Here is a 25,469-nt window from a genome sequence, read left to right on the forward strand (position 1 = left end):
TTTCCGGAACGGTGAACATTCTTACGGTTTTTCAGCAGCTTAGAATTTAAGACAATATGCCAGCACCGTACGCGGAACAATTATACCGTTTTTCAAGGATCCCCTCGTGCATCCTTTCGCAGAATGTGTTCATTGTAGCTACCGCTAGTAAAGAATAAATTGTGTACATACGTGGATCCGTTCTACAAAAACGGAATAGAAGAGAAAATGATGCCTTTTAGGTTTCTCCTTTAGGTTTCTCCGCAGTTATGGTTCAACCTCGTACAGAGAATATTTTTCTAACCGACACATGGCGGTTTCAAACGCAAACAAACCAAACAACCTATACGTAGTAATTTTTTCTCTTCCCGACAAATTTATTGCATAACAATTTTGGCTGAAACACTTCTATACACAAGTGAGAGGGTGGGAAGCAGTTCTTCAAGGAAACGTGGATTCAAGGGGCGTGTGCACACCAACATAGGCTCTAATGATAGCACGAGGAGAGGGAGAATGAGGAAGAATAAAAATTTATTTGACCAAGAAAGTATAAGGTTGGGGACTTGGTCACCTCCATGGCCAGGAGGCCGCTACCCTTCGCCGAACCCAGGGCTCGCTGCACAGCGGCATGTTGAAGCTCCGCAGCCAAGCTGGTCAACGGAAGCTCCTCCTGCCCAAGCAATGGGTTGACGAGACAGGTTGACAAGTTGTGAGGGTGATTTCTAGGGTTGGCAGCCCGGCGAGTGAGACAGAACAGAATTTATTGTCCGCAGGACTTGGATCCAGGTCGTAATTGCAGTCTTCAATTCACCGAGTCTACGTAGGGCTCAGGATTGTTCGTGAGGATCCGGCGCACATGTTAACTGAGAGCTTCCTGGGCAGCCTGTATGTTCGTGGTCGGCAGGGGACACAGCCAGAGCTCCCAGGAAGTGATGGAGGCGAGGGATGGGGCAAGAGAGGGCGGGGTGCGTTCCCAATGCGAATTAGGGATATATGGGTACGAAAACAGGTTGTACAGGAAGGATGCTCACCGATACATGCGGTGAAAATGTCATCAGAAGGGAGTGAACAGGTTTGGGTGGACCGAATGCGACACGTCGCCTCACAAGAAGAGGGGTGCGGATAGAGGCGAGAATTTTGTGTGCTTGTAAAAGGTTGCTGTGTGATGCTGCGTCGGGCGTGCGTGCGTGCGTGCGTGCGTGTGCGTGCGTGCGTGTGTGTGTGTGTGTGTGAGAGAGAGAGAGAGTGAGTGAGTGAGTGAGTGAGTGAGTGAGTGAGTGAGTGAGTGAGTGAGTGAGTGAGTGAGTGAGTGAGTGAGTGAGTGAGTGAGTGAGTGAGTGAGTGAGTGAGTGAGTCAGAGAGAGAGAGAGAGAGAGAGAGAGAGACTGTAGACCTGTAATCGGGTCGATTGGTGCTGAATTCCCGAGTTGTCTGTGCCGTTCGGGGTGCCATGTCTTGAAGTTACGAATGGTCGTAATGAAGTTTGCATGAGAAAATAAAATCAAGATTTCTCCACGAGCAGCATAAACCTCCAGTGGCATAGCTTTCCTATCGGGTATCTGTCCCACACACTCGACCCCCTTTTGAATGTGCCCACGCAATCTTATGAACGACAATAATTTAGATGTCTTACCCAGAGTCGTCTTACCAATATTTCTAACGCGATGACCCCAGCGAATCGCCACTACAAATGTCTATTGCAGCTACAGCTACTAAAGAATAGATTGTGTACATACGTGGATCCGTTCTACAAAAACGGAATCGAAGAGAAAATGATGCCTTTTAGGTTTCTCCTTTATTCCCTTTAACCGCACTTATGGTTCACTTATGGTTCAGAGAGAGAGAAAAGTTTATTGAAAACAGAAAACGGTCCGGTGGCGCCTAATGCCGACGCCCGGGCCGGCACTAAGAGCCACAGTTCGGGTGGCCGGCGCGCGGCCCCGAGGGACCCGCCGCGCCTTCCCGCTGCCGCTCCAGCGCCTCCCGGACGCACTGGACGACTAACTTCTGGGTGTAATGCTATGCGCACGGATGCGGACGGATATTGTGTGGTCCTAAGGTACTCCGCACCTAAAAACGCATGGTAATGCTACCGCGCTAAACACCTACCGATAATGGCAAGACAGTCGCCTATTTACTCAAAAGCTTCCTTCTGTCGGCTAGCTAATGACGTTAACTCGGCATTTTTACTAGAGCATTATTTATTAAATTCCTTTTTGAGTCATAGCGGAGGGCCGTATTCAGCATAATACTGCATATTTTGTCAAAGCACAAACTGCCGTATATCCGACTGCAGAGGATTCCAGCTTCGTGGCCGTAGTGTGGTAATTTTGAGAACTGAATAACGCCTGTTGCTGTTGCCCGTCGTATTGGCACTGGTTTAAATAACTCGTCGTACTTGGTATGAAGGTGCTTAGAGTATGTTTCCAGGTGTGGGCGTTGTATAAACAATTCAGCTCGTGATGTCAGCCGTATAATACACGTTCTGTCCACTGTAGTGTTAGCGTCTGGGCCACTGTGTCTGCTGCTAGTCAAGGGTATCTGCGGTGCTTCCTAAAGGGGGGATTAAAAGAAATCCGAACAGCGGAGAGCACAGCCTTCGATGCATGCTGCGCCATCTGGCTGATTCGATAAACTGCGCGCATGCGCACTTCTTTGAGAGCGTTTGAGAGTGGGGCCTACATTTATGGGACATGCTTGATCAAGAAGCGACGCCTTTCGTTTCGAAGCGACGCCTTTCGCCGTGTCGACACTGAGCAGGATGATCGTTGAAGGGCATCATGCTAGCTGCAATCAGCCTGCAGCGCGCTTGGCCGCTTGGCTCCGGAATGTAGTAGATAAGAGGATGCTCAGTAGCGACAGAGCATTTAAAGACGCCTCAAAGTAAACCACCGGCGTCGCTTCTTTATCAAGCATTTCTCATAAATGTAGGCCCCACTATCAAACGCTCTGAAAGAACTACGCGTGCGCGCAGTTTACTGACAGTGAAGCCAGACGGTGCGGCATGCGTCGGAGGCCGTGTGCTCCGTTGTTCGCATTTCTTTTAATCCCCGCTGTACATCTCACAAGTAGCTCTCAGGAACTTTACGCGACGTTATTAGCTCCACGGTATCCTCCCTAGCGCTTTTCGTAGACAAGCCGTTTGTTGTGTAGGGACGCAGCTACTACGCATGGTGCGCGTTGTGGTGGCATCGCAGTGAGCGCGCGACGAACACAGAAACGGACGTGAGCCCATCTGCGTCATGAGCCGTGTGCGTGTTCGTACGATAACGAGTGGATATGTGAACATTTATTAACTGATATATTACTGAGAGGTAGCTAGGAGAGAGCCGTCTCTATAGAGGACAAGGAACACGCGTGGTGCGTACCAAGCCCGGAGCATGCGCACGACGGCCCCGTCTGGTATAAAGACTGCTCTCACTGGTGCGGTAGGGAGGAGTTGGACGGAACAGCTCGGCGGCAGCAGAACCAGGATGAGAGCAGCAAGGGGCCGACAACCGGACCGACGAGACCCCTAGCCAGCTCGGACTAACCAGCCCACGTGGTGGGCGCACACGCAGTGCCTCGGTACAAGGACTCGAACGTTGTCGCGAGTATAGAGCGAAGCGCCGTATTATTTTTCTGCACAATCCGTGCAGTGGTTTTTTTTTTTTCAGTGTCGCGTTCTTTACATGACCGTATGTGTTCCGAGCTGATGTTTCTACTCACGTCATTTTTGTTTCGCTGCCCCGGAAGAAACCAGGGATTTCTGTTTATTTCCTGTCCGCGTTACTTCGTCGGGCAGGGTCGGGCTCGCGAACGCTTTGCACATGAAGGAGGTTTCTTCAGTTTCGACGCTAAATGCTCAATTGTACGCTTGCAATGAAACCCCCCCTCCCAAAGCAGGAGTTCACAAGAACATTAGAAGCAAAGATTTATTTGCAGCCTTTTTGTTAGGACGTGCACATCAAGTGAAGTAAAAGAAAGTCACAGACTGCAACCGGACCGTCAAAAAATCGATATACGTCAATGTATGATTTGCAGCGGTCAGACATAACATTAGGGCAAAAGCAGTCTTTACATCGGCATATGCAAATTTAATGCCTTTGGGAATACTACTGTGGATGTACAGTTGACTATATTGCGAATGTGCATCAGGGAAAGGAACGTTAAAACACTGGGGAACCAATATCTAACAAAATTATAACACAACAAAAAATAAATATTATTAATATTTACAAAATCCCAAGGCAAAGTGCGAGCCCTTTGTTATGAACAAGATATGAGGGTACGCCATAAAGTTTACGGAATGCGCGGAAGACAGACTCAAATAATTATATACTGTCAATGTTGTTCGGTAAATCCAGTGAGTTTTACCAAAACTTAGGAATGAAATTTGCTTAACCTGGCTTTAAAGCAACGTTGAAGCAATGTGGTGCATTTAATGCCTCAATTTCTACTGGAAGTGCATTATCAATCGTAATTGAAAATAAATGGTCAGTTTGCTACGGTAGTTAGATCGAGCTTTGGACAGGATTAAATTATGATTAGCCGAAAATCTAGTCGGGTTGCGATTTAAAAGGGATGAAGCAGGGAAAGTGAACGGTTAAGATAGGTTATTAATATTAAATGATTCATTGATTGATTGATTGACTGATTGATTGTAAGTTTTAACGCGCCGACGCAACGCGGGTGATGTGGCGCGCCGTAGTGGAGGGCTCCGTGTTAATTTGGACCGCCTGGGCATCTTTAAAGGGACACTGAAGTGAATTTGTCAAGCTCCCGGTTTTGCTTGCACTTCGTAGACTGGCTCAAATTAACACACTTTTCATCGTTTATCCGGTTGATAAGTCGCTAAATATGTTATAAAGCGCGAAAGAAGAAAAACTACCATGCGCGGTTTGCAGTGGCCGCACCAACTAAAGGATGTGACGACAGGAGGAGATGCACCTTAATTGGGCGATGTCCAAGGTTATCATTCAAACAAGTTTCGCTTTCGTTTCTGTAAAACATCATGCTTGACATCCGACGGCATCATTGAATGAACATTCTCGATATCTCAGTAATTGTCGTACCGCGCTTCTGCCATGTTTTCGGCTGTAAAATGCCTAAGATACGCCTCCCAGGATGGCTTGGAATCGTAGCAATCACTAGCCGAGGCCTACGCAGTGGATGAACGCCCTCCGCGTCGCCGCAGACGCTCAAATGCCATGCGCTTTTCCCCCATATTTAGAGCTTGCCTCACTCATGCCTGTATCGCAAAAAACGGGTTCGCACCAGGCCAAGGGTCTGTTGATTTTGGAATGTGCCCACGGCCCGCAAGCAGTCGGTGCTTATGGGAACAGCACGCCTACGAGAACTCGCTAGGGCGTCAGTGTCAGCCTGCGCGTGTTCTGTTAACTAGTTCGTGAAGCAGTGAACGTTACGGCCCAAAAATATTGAATTCAGTATAGAAAGCATCGGTCGAAAACGGAAAAGTCCATAAAAAAAATGAATGCACCCTTGGGATTCGAACTTGTGACCTGCAATCAATCATACCTAGCGCTCCAGACCACTCGGCCACGGGGCCGCGCAGTCACTTTATAAATATAACGCATATAATCTATAACCACTTTACACTTTTATTTAGTTTTAGCATTTCAAGCAGCTTAGGTGACTGTTGTATACCGCTCGTGCAGTAAGCGTACCTCAAATTTCTCCAATATCTCACGTCTAGCTATTGCATTTCTTAGACGGAAAAGCGTTCGTCGATGTGTGGTCATGCTGCTGACCACTGTGCTTGCTCTCCCAGCGCAAAAAAGTGATTCGTGCTGCCTAGTTTTCGCTGCACGGTAAAAGTATCAGTTGATTTTATTTTCTTAGTACCTATATTGACTTCGCTGACTCTTCTCCCGCCTTCAAGTGGCCTTAGATTTTCCTACTAGCGTACCAGTCAGCGAAGCGTCGCATGTGCGCTTGTGCAGCGCTTATGTGGAGCGACCTTGACTTGGAGCTAGATGCAGTGTACAAACTAACCAAGTAAAGAAATGCAAATTCTACCATTCACAAACGTGTCCTGGCTTCGTTTCAACTGAGCGAACGAATTGCGACGACCCGTCGGCGGCCGGCGGACTAAACGCGGGGCCGACTGACTCTGCCGGAAGGTTGGCGAGCCGTGCTGTAGCTCAGTCAAGGGTCAAGCATATCTCCTCCTGACGTCACAAGAAGACGCCACAGGAAATGGGCGAGGATGCAGAGAGGATGACAGCATTTTCGAATTGATTTTTCTACTAAATTAATTCGCGTAAACGCGCTCAGAATGGTCGAAACATGGCCTATGGACTCCGGACTACAATATGCGCTAGTAGTCCCGCAATTTTTACAAATCACTTCAGTGTCCCTTTAACGTGCGCCGAAATCTCGTACACACGGGCGTTCTTGCTTTTCGCCTTCATCAGAAACGCGGCCGCCGCGGCCGGGAATCGAACCCGCGACCTTTTGCTCAGCAGCGCAACGCCTTATTTGCTCATTAATACTTCAACAAAGGAAAATGCAAAGACCATATTCGATGAGACTTCCAGGTTTCGCGAGTGGCAACGGTCGTTCATTTTCGGGTTGCTCACTGCAGGCACTTAAAACTCCCTTTGCTCCACTTAGCACTTTCAGGTGGTGTCTTAAAGGCGCGTGCTGACCCTGGGTACTGACAACCAGAAACCATTTACAAAAAAAAACATAAAACTTTATTCGTTGGATTCGCTGAAGGACAACTGAAAACAGACACAAACATGGCGCGGGTGAAGCACTTCTGCGCGTTTATTTTCCCCGTCCTGCTGTACTTGGAGAGGGTTATGGCGATGCATCATATTCATTAGTCGCGCAGCTGACCCGCACGTACATTCCGATTTCTGTTCTTGTTTATTTTTTTTTTTGTTAGTAACGCAGTATCGCACTGGCTGCCACCACAACAGCGTACACAGCGACCCAAAAAGTTCTAGCGCTGTCGGAGAACGCTGTCGGGCCAGCGCTCGAGACAACGGGGTCGTTACTCCTCCCCCGCGTGGTCATTCCCGCAGAACTTGTTACAAGTTCGTGGTCCGGAGTACCATCCCCCGAGACGTCGCAGCCAACCAGGGCCTGAGTGTTCCTGATGGCTGTGAGAAGAGCATTGATGCCGGGCTTCAAGCACATCGAAGAGAACTGTTTTATACATGGCAGCATATTCTCTGCCCTCCTGCGGGAGAAAATAGATCACGCGTATATAAATAAATACAAGTATAAATATGAAGTCATTGTTATAAATAGGAAGCAAACAATACCTACAAATGTTTCGCCTCAGCGTACACTTGAGGTGAAACGATACGGCGCCACGTCGGCGCTTCTCAAGAGGAGCGCCGAGAAAATAAAAACACGATACAGGCGCCCGCTCTGGCACCTAGATCCTCGCAGGCGGCGGCGGGTGAGAAGGTTGCCTTGAACGCATGCAGAACTGCTTCTGTGCGTACACCCAAAGACTCGAAGTTGCTGTAAGTTGTTTCGACTGGAAGCATTAAAGTCTTGCTTACCAACGCACTGAATTTAAGAGGTCATGGACACAAAATACAACTTTCTTCTATTTGAAAGAACTAGCCTTCGGGTAACTCACTCAGTTTCATTCCAGCCACGTAAGCCTTTTTTAAACCGAAAAGTCCCGGGAAATATAAGGAAATTTTCAAAATTTCTGCCAAAGTGACGTAATAGGGGCAGGAGTGCACGTTATATTAGTCATTACTAAAATTATATTTAGGCGTATGTTAACTGCACTTTAGCACTCACGTGATACGATCAAACGGAACAAGATGCCCCACTACAATAGCCCGGACACTTTTCTTGACGATGGCTTACGTCGGCGGACTATGACGTCATAGAGAAATTGCCAGAAGTTGGCTGCGGAGTAGCCGCTACATCATGTTTTCTTTAATATCTATATTATTAAACACGGTAGTCTTTCCTAGGTTACCTGAACGCGGAAATTTCGGGCTATCTGTCTTGAAAGGATAAAGTTATTATTAAAAAATCCTGGTATCCACGGTACAACGTAACAAGCGGAAACAATTAAACAAGTGCATCGTCTGTTGCTACAAAACTAACAGAGCTCGAAGGCTGCCAGTTACAGACACTTACAGAAACACACAGTCAGTTTCAAGTTGATTGCAGGCAGAAGATTCACATACAAACAATTCAGGGTTTCTTACGACCAAAAGATTAACATGCGAGGGAAACAAGGGTACAAAAACATTCGCTTCAAGCATGCAACAATATACGGAACAAGGTTGATGTTGATGTCACAAGGAGTTGTGTAGCGCACTAACACCCAATTCTAACACCAGAATCAATTGCCTCTCCCTCGATTCAGCCGCCCGGCAAAAGTGAAACAAACGCTGCACAATAGGTTTACATACCCACTGGCAAATATAAACGTCTAAGTCCTGTGGCACTGTTTGTACTTGTTGCAACGTTGTTGAGCCAAAACAAAATATTACGCATGTCTGAGACAAAACATCAATACCTAACATATCCACAGTGTTTTCTCGATTAAAAACACACGGATTGTTGATTTAATAAAAAAATACGCCCAGAAAATACAAAACCGCTCGCCCGCGGTTTCCTTAGCGGCATTTTAAGAATTCAAACGGCAGCAGTAACGAAAAGTTCCAGTAGACAGGTTCCATATTCCACTTGGAACGCAAGTTGGGTATGGTGCCTCGATTAACGCGCGTCTCCGCTTTACGGTAGCGCTGGCATCAAGGAATTCGGCGTGGAGCAGTGGAACGCGGTAAATTTAAATTGACGTGAGCAAAGCGTTAGCGCGTTTATCTTGGGAGGAGCGAGACGGGAGAGGAATGGCATGTGAGGTCAGCGGGAAAGAGGAGGAAGGCATTTACTTGGCAGTATCATTTTAATCGAGGCAAATCGGTATGTTTAATGAACTAAACGTAAATTTGGTCTTCATTACCCTTTAAGAATTTACACAGAGGAATGCTCTCATGGGCGTCGGCAGGGGTGTGCAAAAGGGGCACTTCCCCCCTCCAAGCCTCACCAAAACCTCACCCTCTCCCCCGCAATTCAACGAGTTGCGGGGAAGAGGGAGAGTTCACTCTTGAAACGTTCGGTGTATAAGGAATAATGTGAATAGACTATCCTTGCGGTTGCTCAATAAAGATGTTTTTTTACCAGCACCACCACCTAGGGAATATGGTTCGCTGACACGCCATTGCAGCATATATTCTTTAAAAACAGGGCAATAGAACAGTTATTCTCTATACGACAATTTTCCACCGCTTTCACGTGTTCATTTATCCGAAATCGCCAAATCAGGCACCCTATGTCTATGTATGTCTTCCTTACACTCCGTGTTTACGTCATTCATACGGACCGTGAGTTGCATTTTGTGCAGTCCTGCAGAGTGAAGACCATGCCAAATATTTTAACAATATATGCAATATAACGTTAAATGCCTTATTCTCACGCATTTGTCAAGACATATTTTCATTCACACTTCGACGTTCAGCCAGGCTAGCTAAGAGTTCCGTATTCCCATTATTCAATATGCACAAAGCGTTTCAGCAGGGTGTTCTTTAATTAGTATCACACTCCCACTTCAGCGTTTTAAACACATGAACTGGAAACTTACGCGAAAACTAAATAAGTTTTCAGTTCAGTGGAAGTTCAAAGTACGCACCTTGAAAAGTGTCACTGAGACGTCATGGCCGGCCGCTTCATTATTATGTGTAGTCCCATGTTTCCCGCAACAATGACATGGTAGGGATTTCTGCAGGTTTTGCCTGCGCTGTTTAAGTATCTTGTGCGGAAGCTACGCCCCAGTTCCACGCCTCCCTCCAATCACTGCTCTGTTCAAGCTTTGTTAACATTCAAATGAGCCAAGGTATACTAAGGAAGTTTTGATTTCGCTTTTGCACGTTTCCAGTAACGTTTAAAAATCTGCAGTACACAACATAACAATGCTTGCAGCAACCAAATTTGTAGCACTTACTCGTGTTTACCCAAGTCTTGAAAAATACTTTCCACGTCGTCACAAAGTATGAAACAAGGGCCAGCTTTTCTCAGAGACATAATGCTGAACACTGAACGAAAGCTTTATATTCGTTATTTGGTCAAGCAACTCCCACATTATTACTCATGATTTAAACATGAGTAATGATTTAAACATAATTTAACCATGAGTTTCTTCTATGCGGCTTGAAAATTCACCTTTGTGTTACAGTTACTGTGTTACTGTGCATAGAACCAACATCATGCATTTCACAATCTAAACCTGGGGTTGATGAAAACTAGTAAAGGCAGACGTGGCAACTGAAACCTATAATAACAGGAACGGTTAATTTCGAAGTTATTACACTCAGTGGAAAATGACGGTTCGGTGCCGCTATGACCTACAAGAGCATCTCTTTGGGCCTCAAAAGTGGAGAATAGCTTTATCGTCTGAAGGAGGCATGAATGCCCTGGTGGTGAAGAAAAAAGAGGAAAATAAAGGGAGGGAGCCATGAAACAGATGCCACAGTTTAAGGTTATGTATATCCGGGCCTTTCAAAGCTCGTCAATCTCAAGTCACACGAACTGCCCAAAAACGTTAGAAGTCTCACCGTGTCTAACTCTGCGTTAGGGATTGCGTGTTGGAACATCTCCATTGGAAAAGCCCAAATTCATCGTTTTATTGAGGGCCGTCCATTTTGAATCTTTATAACAAGAGCATTGCTGTCACCCCTCACGCCATTCTTCACGACACGTCCCTCCGAGACTTACGGATATTTCCTAACGCAAAAACTGTCCTGGTATGTTCTCGCTTCGCTGCAAAAGTTGTTTTCTGCGGCCCCTGCCATGTAACTTCCCACCTCTCACACCCTTCCCTGACTGTCTTGGTCCTGTTTGATAAACACACTGAAAATTTGCTAAAATGAATTCCCTTTTCCCGCATTCACACTGCTTGCCCGCCATCTGCTGGTACGAAATTTTGTTACTTTGAGGCTTGGGACTCGAGCCACGAGCTCAGTGGTTCAGCGTGAGCTATACTTTTTTATTTTATCTCAACATATTGTTTAACACGTTTTATTTCATTTGCAAGAGCAAAAATTACTCCCGCGTCTATTTTTTATTAAAATAACGGCGCTCCAACAGGTTGCGCATTTCTGGTTTGCTTCAAATGTTTCTAATGTTTTCATTTTGCTCGACAGAGTTGACAACTATTAAGCATGCTACCAGATTCCGCAGTTCGGAAATATTTTGTCTATGTAAACGTCTGATTCAAGATTTCTAACTTTTGGTGGAGTGTTCGAATCGAGGGACATACGTACGTACATACATACATACATACATACATACATACATACATACATACATACATACATACATACATACATGCATTCATGCATATATACATACATGCATACATACATACATACATACATACATGCATACACACATACATACATACATACATACATACATACATACATACATACATACATACATACATACATACATACATGCATGCATACATACATGCATACATAAATACATGCATACATACATGCATACATACATACATGCATACATACATGCATACATGCATACATACATACATACATACATACATGCATACATACATACATACATACATGCATGCATACATACATACATACATGCATACATACATACATACATACATACATACATACATACATGCATACATACATACATACATACATACATGCATACATACATACATACATGCATACATACATACATGCATACATACATACATACATACATGCATACATACATACATACATGCATACATACACACATACATGCATACATACATACATACATGCATACATAAATACATACATACATACATACATACATACATACATACATACATACATACATACATACATACATACATACATACATACATACATACATACATACATACATACATACATAGATACATACATACATACATACATGCATACATACATACATGCATACAGAAACAGACAGACATACAGACAGACAGACAGACCAAAACTTCGCGTTTAACTAACGCAACGGCGCATTCTCGTGTGTTCTCGTCTTTATTGCGCTAGAAAATATGCATAAATTATCCAACTACCAGCTTTCCAACTGTCCGCTCTAGTCGCCGAGAAGTTGACAAATGACCATTTGTCGTGTGGCATGCATACTTACGCGCATTCGAAGCTGGCCCAGCTACTCTCGTCCGGGGATTCGTCAGGCAATGCGTTTGTGCAGTTGTGGAACCCTGGTTGATTTCCAATACAACGGGATGCATTCTCGTAGTCTGTACAAAATAATGAAGACCACTCAGATTTGGCCACCTCAGATACATTGGCAATGTCATCATCATCATTATCATCACCAGCCTATCTACGCCCACTGCAGGGCAAAGGCCTCTCCCATTATTCTCCAATTACCTCGGTCCTGTGCCAACTGTGACCAATTTATCCCCGCAAACTTCTTGATCTCATCTGCCCATCTAACTTTCTGCCGCCCCCTGCAACGCTTGCCTTCTCTAGGGATCCACTCTGTTACCCTTAATGACCAGCGGTTATCTTGCCTTCGCATTACATGCCCTGCCCACGTCCATTTCTTCTTCTTAATTTCTACTAATATGTCTTGAACACCAGTTTGCTCCCTGACCCACTCCGCTCCCTTCTTGTCCCTTAATGTTACACCTATCATTTTCCGCTCCATTGCCCGCTGAGTCGTTCTCATTTTAAGTTGAACACTCTTAGTGAGCCTCCAAGTTTCTGCCCCGTAGGTGAGTACCGGTAAGATGCAGCTGTTATACACTTTCTTCTTCAGCGACAATGGTAGGCTGCTCTTCATTATCTGAGAATGTCTGCCATATGCACCCCACCCCATTCTGATCCTTCTAATTATCTCTGCCTCATGGTTGAGATCTGGGGTCACAACTTGGCCTAAGTAGATATATTCGCTTACCACTTCCACTGCCTCGCCACCTATCTCAAACTGATGTGCTGTCCCGAGGTTATTGATCATTACTTTAGTTTTCTGCATATTAATTTTCAGGCCCACGGTTCTACTCTGTTCGCCCAGTGCGGAAAGCATGCTTTGCAATTCGTCCCCCGAGTCACTTAGTAAGGCAACGTCATCAGCAAATCTGAGGTTACTGAGGTATTCTCCATTAACCCTTACTCCCACCTGTTCCCAATCCAATGCATCCAATGGGGAGCACATTGGCAATGTGCACCCCACTGAAAATGTTTTCAGTAGTTTGTTTTTGCTTCGTAAATATGTATTAGCCTAGCAAATAAGCAAGACAAGAACGCGTCAATATAATGTCGATACAATTTAGGCAGCAACAAAGACATTCTTCAGAGAATTCATTTTACCCTCTATACGGCTATGGTCCACGCCAATTCATTGCCGCCTTCTAAAATTGCCACCTCTGAGATTGCAGATATCTTTTTGTGAAACTGACGTGCGTAACAAATTGTTTTATTGCAACTCTATCAACTCTATCAAATGGTACTAACCCAGCTATATCACGTAAATTTTCATACGAATCTGAAGGCGCGGTCCTAAACGTTTACGGCGGAAAGCAGGGCTGAAAAGAGACAAGTTCAAAGTCAAAGCCCCATTCTTTAGCGAAAGTTATTTAAAACGCGTAGCTGTTTCGACCGTGGTAGGCCCCTATGACCAAAATGATTCCCGCCTGATTGGTATCCCCTCCTTATTCGTTGTTCAATGTTTCCCGGTTTAAACTAAGCGCATATAATTGTTCACATTTTAATTTTGTTTTTCAGCTTTTAATCAACTCATTTGTACGTGTGCATAGTATATGTGTCGTGCAAACGTCGTTTCCTACACTCACATGTAGTGCAATAAATACAATGTGGAAAACAAAAAAAAACGTGCCAGAATGACGCGATCCGATACACATCGGCTTCATAAAGCGAAGGACCCAGGTTTGATTCTGACCACGGCAAGCTTTCTTTTTCAGGCGCTTGATGTGGCTTCGCTTATCATTATCGTTTTGTGAAACCCGTTGCGTAAAGTAGGCTTTTAGCAGTGCATTTTGGCGGCGGGACGGTCGCTATCAAGTGAGCATAGAGAGCTTCGCTTTAAAAGACAAACAAGCGCTTTTTGTAAATTTCTTCGCTTGTGCAGTCATTGTTACATCGGCCAGACTGGACAATTTTTCAACATATGCCTGCGCGGACATGTGAATTCCATGAACAGAACACCGAGAAGTAATTTGGCTACTCACATCTGCACGCGCAATCACCAGGCGCTCGGTAATTGCAGCAATACCATTATACGTCAATAAAAACAGCGCGCAAGCACTGAATGCGACGATTTTGCACTAAAAAAATGTTTTGTATATGCGCAAGCATGCATGCGATCAGACTCTTAGAAAAAGAGAATCAGTATCTCAGATGTTATTTGTTCTCGAAATTTCTCTCTCATGTGGTCGGTATTACATCCGCCAGACTGGTCGATGCGTCAAGGTTTTCCTGGATGAACACGCCAATTCTTCGAACCACCCCGTGACCGGCCATTTGACTGCTCACGTTTGCGCGTACCGTGGCCTGGTACTCTTTAATCACCGCAACGTCATGAGACGGCATCTACAACACTGCACGGGAAATAAATGCGACATCTTTTTACATTTGAAATGTGTCGGTATGTGCGCAAGTTTGCCTTCGATGGCACTCCTGAACCAATCAACTCAGTGTCTAGAAAGTGCGTTGTAACCTTGCGGCAATGTCTTGCCAGTGGTTCGGGTTCTTAATCTTATAATCCTATCATGTTTGTTTCTCGCTGGCGCCAATTTTTTGGCGGGCCAATTCAATGCACTTGGCATCGGGTCACTTCAATGCAAATTAGCATCAATCACCCACCGACACACCGATGCAGCCAGAGGACATAAGTTGAAGTTTGACGGAGACCTTTTGCGCCAACTTTAATGTCTACTAGCAATATTTGTCGAGAACGCTGCACTTGTTTCGCAATTTTTCTTGCCGCTATAAACGAACGCCTCATATAACACATTTATTTATTTATTTATTTATTTATTTATTTATTTGTTTATTTGTTTGTTTGTTTGTTTGTTTGTTTGTTTGTTTGTTTGTTTGTTTGTTTGTTTGTTTGTTTGTTTGTTTGTTTGTTTGTTTGTTTGTTTGTTTGTTTGTTTGTTCACTCTGCCAGTTTCCTTACCGCCTAGAGGTGTGTTCAAGTGGCTTTTTGTAGCTAAAACTGTAGTATTCGCGCATTGTGTCTGTGTACTCCTCTGCCTATACCTTGTCTAGATTTAGCGCTATTTTTCCTCCACAGCGCTATTTATCCACAAGCCCCCCCCCCTGCACAGCACTAGAAGTTGCTATTCACAGGATTGCGGCCCGCAGCCAAAATCAGATTAACTAGCTGCTCTAATCTTCCTCGTGAATCTGTCGACAATTGCAAATAACACAAAAATGCATACCACGTTAGAAGCGTGCCTTTACAACGAATTCCTCACGGTTGCTAAATGACGAAACATTCATGGTTGTCCCAGTTGCTGCAATCAGGCCCCGTACCGCAGCGGTGATAAAATGTTAAACCAGTTACAAAATTGACTGAAAATGGAGAGTATCCGCAGCCTTTCCATAATTAGCTGTAGGTCTAACGGATGAAAGAAGATATCACAAGAAAAGTATCCCTGCGATTTATAGCTTTCGAGAATTTTTTTGTGTGTGACAGCTAAGGCTCCAGTTAATATTGTAACGCTTAACCAGTATATAGATGTCACTGCGTGAGCACTGGCATGCACTATAGCTTGACTTACTTTAAAATAACTGCGTAATTCCATATTTCCAAATAACGATAAAGCTATCGTGCTAATATTTAATCGCACTCTCGATTGATTGTGTGGTTTAACGCGCCGACGCAACGCTGGCGATGAGGCGCGCCGTAGTGGAGGGCTTTAAAGTGCGCCGAAATCTCGAACATACGGGCGTTTTTGCTTTCCGCCTCCATCAGAAAAGCGGCCGCCGCGGCCAGGAATCGAACCCGCGACCTCGTGCTCAGTAGCGGAATGCCTTAGCCACTGAGCCACCGCGGCTTTTTTTTCTTTATTGCCTGACTTGGCATAACACAAAAGTTACATGCTCAACCAACAGGTTGATGTAATAACACCCTGCCGTACTTTAAGCAAGCATTTAACATTTGTGCACTTTCATCACACAAATCGTTCATGATTCTCGCTACATCATCATCACACCCCTGTGCTGCGTGCACTTCTCTAAGCTTACACACATTTTCACTGAAATAATTTACCACAGGCTTAGCGTCCACGTCACTGTTACGTACTGCCATTCTGCTCCTCCATATGGCGTGAAGGCCGAGCAGGAAAAAAACATCGTATGGTATGACATCGTCTTTTATGTCAAGGTAACGTATTCCATCTAGTGTTAGTGGCAGATCTTTGTGGAAGGTTCGTGGGAGGACATCCCAAAAAAACACCGCGTCCCAGCAATCCACAAAGACATGCTGTACATTTTCTGCCTTTGTACAAAGCCTACATTCGTAGCCCCATGGCAAATACATTCCCTTTTCATGCATCCATGTCAAAACTGGCAGGGTCTGTGTGTGTGTAACTTAAAGAAAAAGGTTTTTACCGCCCCTGTTACTGGCATACGCTTAACTCCTTTAAGGACGTTGTTAGTATGAGCTCCCCGGTAAAGCCCCCTGTACATAGGTTCCGAGCATAAAAGTTCAATAACATCACAATACAGACGTTTGCGCGTTACCTGAGACAAGTAGTCTAGTGTAAATCGTGCGTTCAAAAACCGGAAAGACGACACAACTTCGCGTAAGTACCCACTAACAGCGTATCGTTGGACACCTCTTGTTGACACAATAAAATTAGGCATTGCCGAGGACAATCTAACCTGAATGAATGTTCGTATAAATGGGTCACACTGGTCGCGTAGAAACAAAAACCTTAACACTAACTGTTTTACAAACAGATTAGGCAGTCCCAGGCCCCCACCTTGTAACTTTCTAAACAAGCTGCTGCGCTTTGTTCGTTCAAAAGACGATTGCCATACAAATACTGCAAACATCCGATGAAATCTCTGAATGCTTGCTCTCGTACAGAACAGTGCCTGCATGACGTACCATAATTTAGCAAAAAGAAACATGCTGCATATGGTCGCTCTCGCAAAAATGGATGCGTGACGGCCTGCCCATGCAGTTGTCTGTGCGCGCATTTCTTGTTCTTTTTCCCTCCAGTACATGGTGTTCTCGCGGTATTTGTCGAATGGAACTCCCAAATACTTTGTGGGCGTTGATGACCACAATACGTTATCATAAACGCGGGGCGTCTCCTGCCACTCACCATGCCTGATTCCATTACATTTTTATTAAACAAATCTGTTGGGCAAGTTGGTGCATTATGCTTGAAAAGGTAAAAAGCGTTGAAAGTTAGTTGAAAGTGAGCGCTTGTCCCGTCGTCCTTCTCTACTGTCGTTGTCCAAGTCGCGCTTTTTACCTTTTCATCCATTACATTTGTCCAGGTTCACACTGCTGCCGGTTACTTCGCAGAACTCTTTTGTCAAAGATAAGGTGTTTGTTACGCTTAACTGGTCAATACAAAATACGGCCACATCATCTGCATACGCGAGCACTTTGACCTCGGTTGCTTTAAAACAAACCCCTTGATTATGCTATTTTGAATTATCTTTCTGCATAGTGGTTCCAAGTAAAGCGCGAACAGTAACGGTGACATTGGGCATCCTTGACGAACTGAAGCATTTACGTTTATTCTTTCAGTTAGTTCTTTGTTTATTATTACATTGGTCGAGCAGTTTTTGTATGCCATCTTTATTCCCTCAAATACCACCGAACCAACTTTAACGTGGTCTAAAACTGCAAATAAGATGTCATGAGATACCCTGTCGGAGGCCTTTTCCAGTTCAATTTTTAACATGGCGACGTTTCTGTGTTCGGCATCACAGCACTCCAGAACGCTCCGTGCGACGTGTATGTTAGTGCATATGCTTCTCCCTTTGATGCCGCATGTCTGGTGTGGTCCGACCAAATTCTTCATGACAGACTGTAGCCGTTTCGCTAACACCTTCATAAATACTTTGTAGTCGATGTTGGTTAAAGTGATGGGTCGGTAACCTGTCACTTTGCTTAACTTTTCCGCCTCTTCACTTTTCGGGATAAGTACCGTGTATCCATTGCTGAAAGGCGGTGGCAGAAATCCTTTCACGTAACTTTCAGCGTAAACCGTGAGCAACAAAGTAGTTACTTCTGACTTAAACATTTTGAAAAAAGCGGCATTTAGTCCGTCAGGTCCAGGTGATTTTCCAGAGTTGAGTTTATCAATTGCTTCTTCAATTTCTTGTCTACTAATTGGGTATTCCAAACTCTGTGTTTCGTCATTGTCAAGAGCTGGTAGCAGGTTTAGAAACTCCGTTTCATATCCGTTTCTTGTCGGCATTTTACGGCTGAAAAGCGTTGTGTAATATTCTGTGAAGGCCTTTTTTATATCGCTTTGTGCCATCTTCATCATCCCACCGTACTCTATCTGCCTTATCTCGTGCTTGCGCGCGTAACTTTTTTCGTCAGCCAGTGCCCTCTTAGTTGGCTGCTCCCCAACGAGCAGCTTCTCGACACGAGCCCTGATAGCAGCTCCTTTGTATTTTTCAACTTCAAGCTTTTCGATTTGGCTTTTATGTTCCGAATATCTTCACTAAAATACCCTGGTGTTATTGTTTCCTCTTTAGTTAGTTCCATTAATAGGCTGCGTAAATCTTTTTCCTATTTTTTTTCCAGATAGTGAAGCTTACCGGCCGGTTCAATCGCCATCATCTTTACGTCTTGTTTGAACCGTTCCCATGCTTCGCCGGCACTCTGGCGATTCCTGTCGTAGTGTCGGGTTTAATCGCATACTTAAACAGAGCAGGAGACGAGATGAGGAGCGCAGGAACACCGGGCGAGCGCTGTGTTGCTGTCTACAACAGTGCACGAGAGAGATATGCGACTACTTCTACATTTCAAAAGTGTGTATATTTGTGCAAGTGTACCTTCCATCGCACTGCTGGACGAAGAGGCACCGCATCTAGGAAGTAAGTTGTAACCTTAAGTCGAGGTATCGCCAGTGGCCATGAGCCTCTTACGCGAAGCTTATTTGCCTCAGCTCAGGCACAGTAAACGCCTGTTTCTTCGCAGCGGAAATCTGACATTTAAGCTCAGCCAAGGTCAAGCCAGTGCCTGGCGCTGTTGCGCAGTGAAAGCGCATCTTATTCTCCTTGTCCCGCCTAGCGCCAGCAATGTTCTTGATCTCATCTGCCCATCTAACTTTCTGCCGCCCCCTGCTACGCTTGCCTTCTCTAGGAATCCACTCTGTTACCCTTAATGACCAACGGTTTTCTTGCCTTCGCATTACACGCACTGCCCACACCTATTTCTTCTCCTTAATTTCTACTAATATGTCCTCAACACGAGTTTGTTCCCTGGCCCACTTCGCTCTCCTATTGTCCCTTAATGTTGCACCTATCATCTTCCGTTCCATTGCTCGCTGAGTTGTCCTCAATTTAAGTTGAACCCTCTTAGTGAGCCTCCAAGTTTCGGCCCCGTAGGTGAGTATAGAAAGCTTCAATTATCTCTCGTGTCAATTGGTGATTGTACCTCCACAACACGCTGGGGTTTTCAAACAGGGAACAACATTGCACTTGGTTCTTATCTGTGTGGGTCGCGCAATGCCGAGTGATATGTGCATGGTGGTTTCAAGCGCTACTTAACAATGTATCAACACCAACTAGCCCAACTGTCGATTGTGCTCAACGAACTGACCCAATGTTCCATTTTTCTTTATATAATTGCAGCCAACTCTAAAAAAACACCAAATTCCTTATTTCCAAATAACGATAGCGCTATTGTGTAAATATTTAATAGCCGCCAAATAATCATCCCATGTCGAGCGGTGTCAGCCACTGGTAAGTATAAATATGGCTTCCTGTTTTCACAAAACGTGGGCAGAACAACAGTCCTGCATGCCAAGTTTCGTCACGCTTTGAGTTACGTGGTTGCTCTTGTATGCAGTAAAACTCGGTGGGAACGAAGTTTACTTGAGCTGACATTTCTGGCCAATAAGCATGCAATCAGCCGCCAATACATCTATGCAACCAGAGCAAATCTTTTGTAATTTGACGAACTCTTTTCACGCCCCCTTTCGTGTCTACTAGCAATATTTGTTGACAGCGCTGTATATGTCCCTCGATTTGCCTTGTCGTTACAAACGAGCGCAGCGTAATCTCTTCCCTTTTTCATCAATTTTATATCGGTATGGTGTCCGGCGTACACTTCCTGTAGTTCACTGTCCGCATTTTGCCTGCCGTGCAGTGCAGTCATAAAATCTTACGGTATAGTCCCGAGAAATGTGGCTCGTCTGCCGTCCTAGGCCTTAGACAGGGCCATTTCTGTGGTAAAAGCCTCGGTCAGACAGCACACCGGCTTACTGTAGCGCCCTCTCAAATTTCTGCCCCTTAAAAAGGTAAATTGTTGCTTTCATAGCTTTTGTTGACAAAATTATTTTTTGCATCCTTTTTCATGTATGGATAAGTTTATTCCAGAGTTTTGAAACTGCAAATAGTACTATGCATGCTTTAAATCGTCTGCTCATCGCGGAGTCCAGACGACCCCAACTAAAAGCATCGTACAAATAGACGACGCTATGTTCTTTTTTATGCCTTCAATTCCAATAGAAAATTATTCAGGAAACAAAAAGTAAGCAAATAAATAATTTAACAATAAGAATTTATAGTAAGAGTAGTTTTTTTTTCCTTTCAATTATCTCAATAGCAATTTTCCTTTCAATTATCTCAACAGACTGCGCTGCGATCGACCGGTGTGCTGTTTTTTGGCACTTTGATCACTGCGACGACACACATAATGCAATGCGAAACTGGCCCGGATGGTATACTAGCCGAATTTCTAGGGACTATACTTACTGTTCCAGCAGTAGTTGCCATACCTGATGTCGGTCGCAGACGTAATCTACGCTAGAGCAAACACTACCGTTTGGTACAACCGAGGCGGAGTTCTCGAACTAAAACACGCGAAACGTGTGCACGATAATGGAAGAAAGTGTAAATCGTCTCCCAGTATGTTGCTTTGCCAGTAATTGCGCAGCAACCACTTGTAGGACGCAGTCAATTTAAGCATATAAGTACGCTCTACTTGAACGTATCAGTGCGCAAAATGATATCGGCAATTTTTCGAGCTTGAAAAGTGTCAAGAACTTAAAAGATATTACAATGAAGATTATAACTTAATTTTACTGAGAGCAGTACACTTTTGTCGTACAAAACTCACTGTTGTGCACTGATTTCAAAAACGAACGTGTCACTTACGCTAATTTAAACATATTTACTAAGGTTTCTTTTGCATATTGCTTACTTCAAAACATGTCCTGATTTGTCTCACCGTAAAAATCCGTGCCGCTGCGCGTAAGCACGACAGAATTTGTATCGGCATATTGGACACGTAGCCGTGGTTAACTGTACAGCACGTCACTGGAACAGCAAGGACACTCTACCAATTTGTTTCATGGACCGTTACCTTCGCGCTTTGCGGTTGTGCAGAAGATGTCCCGCTGGGCTCTGTAAGCCTCCTCTCTCGATGCAAGTTGATTGTCATCCGTAGGGCAGTTCATGAATGAGTGCTTGCAGGGTGATTCGGGCTCCATGGCACTGAAAGAACAGGGGTTTGCTTTCTTGGGCGAGTTGGTTGTTCATAACAAAAAAAGCGCGGGGGGGGGGGGGGGGGGGGGAGGCGAAGACGCAGCAAGACGACGGGGCAGTGCGCTTTCAAACTTGATTTGAGGCAAACAGCATTTGTAACGTTCTCAAACGTAATTTCAGGCAAGGTTTTGCAAGTCTTTGCCTCAAATCAACGTTTTCAAGTTTAAAATGAAAGATTTGCAAAGCCTTGTAAGTGGTTCCACAAAATACCGACACCATCAGTCTCACTCCATCGAGTTAACATAGCCTGTAAAGTTGCACATGTTATCTCGTGTCATTATACGCGGTTACAGAAAATATTCTACTGGGAAACAGCTAAAAACAGGGCTGCAAATAAATTCGCTTTTTCTGACTACTCTAACTGTTTCTCACACTTCGTTGCAGATCGTTATTCCAAAAAGGTTATGGGTCCCCTCGTGCAGGCATCTGTTCAACCGTCCTGTTCTGCCATAAATAGACGACGCCCGTATTATGATGGTGACGTAATGGCTGCAGTATTAATAGTTGGCAGTACAGGGATGAATTTTCACCCTTTACCTTTGTCGTATGACAGCTGCATCTTACCGGTACTCAGCGGTATTTGAATCAGCGCTAACGAGCCCAAGAGAGTTACAGTGATGCTGATACGAAAAGGGAAAGCCGTTATTGAGCGTTTATTGCCGCCGCCGTGGAGAGAGCGGTGCTAACCTGTAGCACAGTGGTCCAAGCGCAGCGTTCCGAACTCATGCGCGTGCCTCCCGCAGTCCCCGTGCGTGCAGACCCGCCACTTCGTTCTGAGCGTCTCTACGATCATCACCATTGTCCATGTTGGCGGCAAATTAGAAATCCGCAACAGATGCACTTCTTCTAGTATTTATTTACAAACCTTGAAGGGGTGCTTGTCCGAATTTCGTGCTCCATTTTTCTGTTTATTTCTAACCTTGCAAGCGAATTTTCTGAGCATAATTCTTGAAATATGTTTTGTAAGTCCTGACAACAAGATCTCTCGTCTTTCACATTTGTTTCAGAAGTTTTGTCATAGAATCATATAGTCGTCTGGGCTTATTTCGGTGAGGGGAAAGAAAATATGCATGCTTCTTGTTATTTCCCCGGCTTGCTGCCAGAGGAAAGGTCCTCTCTCCAGGATTCCTGCTTCATTGGCTGTTCCCGTGCCCACCGCACCAGCTGTAGTTATCCACGCTGGTCCGGGCTAGGCAGCATGATTTCTCGCTGTTCTAGTGCTGAATGTACGTGGTGGTGGTTGTGTGGGGACATTGCCAGATGGATGGTAGAGGGACCTGTGTTTATCACGATGGAAGCATTCATAGAAGTGTTGGTCACACAGCGTGATAACGACTAGAATGTGGAAATGTGTGTGTTTGTGGCCAACGCACTAAGTCTTTAATAAGCAATTTATGGGGGGTCCCCAGATGTGTCGGTTTAAGCAGTTGTGTTGAGGGATAGCTTAGTACTGTCACTTGGGTGTAATGAGAGAGAGAGAGAGAGAGAGAGAACTCTTTAAAGGAGCCATGAAGAGAGAATACAACTTAGTTTAATTTGAAAGAACTAGGATTCAGTATCTCACTCAGCTTCATTAGAGCCGCAAAAGATGTTTCTTAACGAAAAAAAGCAAGAAGTATTTAAAAACGTTCAAATTTTGCGCCACAGTGACGTGTTATGAGCAAGAATGACGTCATGCAGGCCAACAATAATATATAATTTTCAGTGCGTTAACTGCACGTTAGCATTCAAGTGATGCGGTCAAATGGAACTAGAGGCCCCATTACAGACGCCCAGTCATGTGTCGTGGCGACAGGTCAGTTAGGCGGCCGCCAATCGCACAAACAAGGTTCCGTGACGTCATAGAAAAGTTGCGGGAAATTGGCTAGCGGGTCGCGACTGCTTCACACGTTTTCTTTAATATATCCGTTCTTTGTTCGAAGATTGCGATGACATTGGTATCATTGTTATCGGGACTAAGCAGTCTTTCTAATACACCCAACTTGTATTTTGTCTTCATGCCTCCTTTAACGGACTGGAGCATTGGCGGATCCAGAGGGGGGGGTCCGGATGTCCTGACCCCCCCTCAATTTGGGAATTTGTACCCCCTAGAAGATGACCCCTCAGGTCGTAGAAAAAGTGTAGTTGAATATTTTCTTCTATTTCTTGTATTTGTGATTTGAAATATTTCAGTGAATAAAATAAGACTACTATCCTCATCCACCTTTTTATCATCATCATCATCGTCACTGGTAGAAGCTTACTCCCCCTATGAAAAAACCTGGATCCGCCCCTGGACTGGAGAGGTCAGCCCTGCCAGCGGCAGCGCTTTCTTCGCCAGATGGGGAGGATTACAATGCAGCGAGGTGGATGTGAGAGATTAGGAAGACAACAATTAGAGCGAGAACAAAAGTTATATAAAAAGAACTCGTAATGAAATGCAAGAAACAAAACTCTAAATAAAGCTCAGTAAGAAAGTTCAACAAATGGTGCTGCAGAGTTGCACTCGTCAGCTCAGAGCTGCACTCGTTTTGCCCTTCATAACAATGTTTTACTTCTTAAAGCTCAAACTAATTATGGTAAACAAGCTGTTAATTTTTCTGCTGCTTACGAATGGAACTGTTTGCCTCACTTGACAAAAAGTGCTTCAAATATTTTTTCTTTCAAAAATAGCTTACGTGCTCATCTTCAGTCAATTTGAGTTCATTTTGTTCGCGTTTATCACATGTTTTGTTTTCTTTCTTACTTTGATTGTGCAATCTCAGTTTTGTAATATGTTTTGTCGGTTTCAACATAATACTGTAACCACTGTTTGTAAAACTTTTACTTGTTGATGCTTGTTTTATAGGAGGTCCCCCTGCAGTCATTGACTTCGGGACCTCCTCCTGTATATACCCTTTGTATGTTTTTTTGTGATAAATAAACCACCATCGAATCGAATCGAGAAAGCACAGAACGCCACACAACAAAAAGGAGAAAAAAAAAACGTGTATCACGACGCAAACGCGTACAGGTGTAGTCATGCGCACAATTAGGGCCGCCATGTAAGTAGAGAGTGGCCTTCTTGCTTTGCCTGGTTAGCATGGCCTCGGGCTGCAGCGTGTGCACGGCTATTCCCTCAAGGGGACTCGTGTTTTGTGGTCCATACGGTGTCGCATCCGGCGGTGTCGAGGTGGCTGGTGCGTTGGGGAACGTCGTAGGCCGTAGCAAATAGACGTTCTCTTGAATAATGTCTCCATGCGACCTGTCAGTCTGTGTGAGGGTGTTGTGCTGCGGATCCGTATTGCAGACGATGGCCGATGCTGTGGCGGCTTTTCCGGCTTCAAGTGCTCTGGCTTTGTCGAAGGAGACCGGTGCCACTTCCTAGGTGTCCGAGGTGATCCCGCAGGGAGTGGTCCGTTCCAGGGGGGCACGTCGCTGAATCAGTGCCCTTTGGTGTTGCTGGTGCCAATTGAGGAAGATAGAGACAATGAAAATATGTCCTCTTATTTGGGGGGTAGTGTGTGAGTGCTCACATGCCCACGACTTTATTTGCCATACCCAGACGTCACGGTATTTGAGAGAGAGAGAGAGAGAGCGGTACTTGAGGCGAGAGAGAGGCGTTTCCGTCGGCTGGATAGGAGGTGCTCTATCACTTTTCTGGCGGCGTTATGGACCTCCCGGGCTTCCAGTAGGAGTGTGGCAGCGCATGCGATGCGTCAGAGGGCTTCCTTACGG

General features: G+C 44.9%; 1 protein-coding gene across 1 annotated transcript in view; it reads right to left on the reverse strand.

The window, feature by feature from the left end:
- Window positions 1-6,654: 6,654 nt before the first annotated feature.
- LOC144158671 (uncharacterized) overlaps window positions 6,655-25,469 on the reverse strand; it is a 31,412-nt gene continuing 12,597 nt past the window's right edge. Inside the window, exons 3-5 of the mRNA XM_077689704.1 lie at window positions 21,592-21,722; window positions 12,184-12,295; window positions 6,655-7,168 (exon numbers count right to left, since the gene is read on the reverse strand). Of these exons, the coding sequence (XP_077545830.1) occupies window positions 6,868-7,168; window positions 12,184-12,295; window positions 21,592-21,722 (544 nt within the window). The 3' untranslated portion in view covers window positions 6,655-6,867. The remainder of the gene's footprint in view (window positions 7,169-12,183; window positions 12,296-21,591; window positions 21,723-25,469) is intronic.

This window comes from Haemaphysalis longicornis, unplaced genomic scaffold, assembly GCF_048455015.1.
Source record: "Haemaphysalis longicornis isolate Haplotype H1 unplaced genomic scaffold, Haemaphysalis longicornis Haplotype H1 scaffold_10, whole genome shotgun sequence".
Classification (NCBI taxonomy): domain Eukaryota; kingdom Metazoa; phylum Arthropoda; class Arachnida; order Ixodida; family Ixodidae; genus Haemaphysalis; species Haemaphysalis longicornis.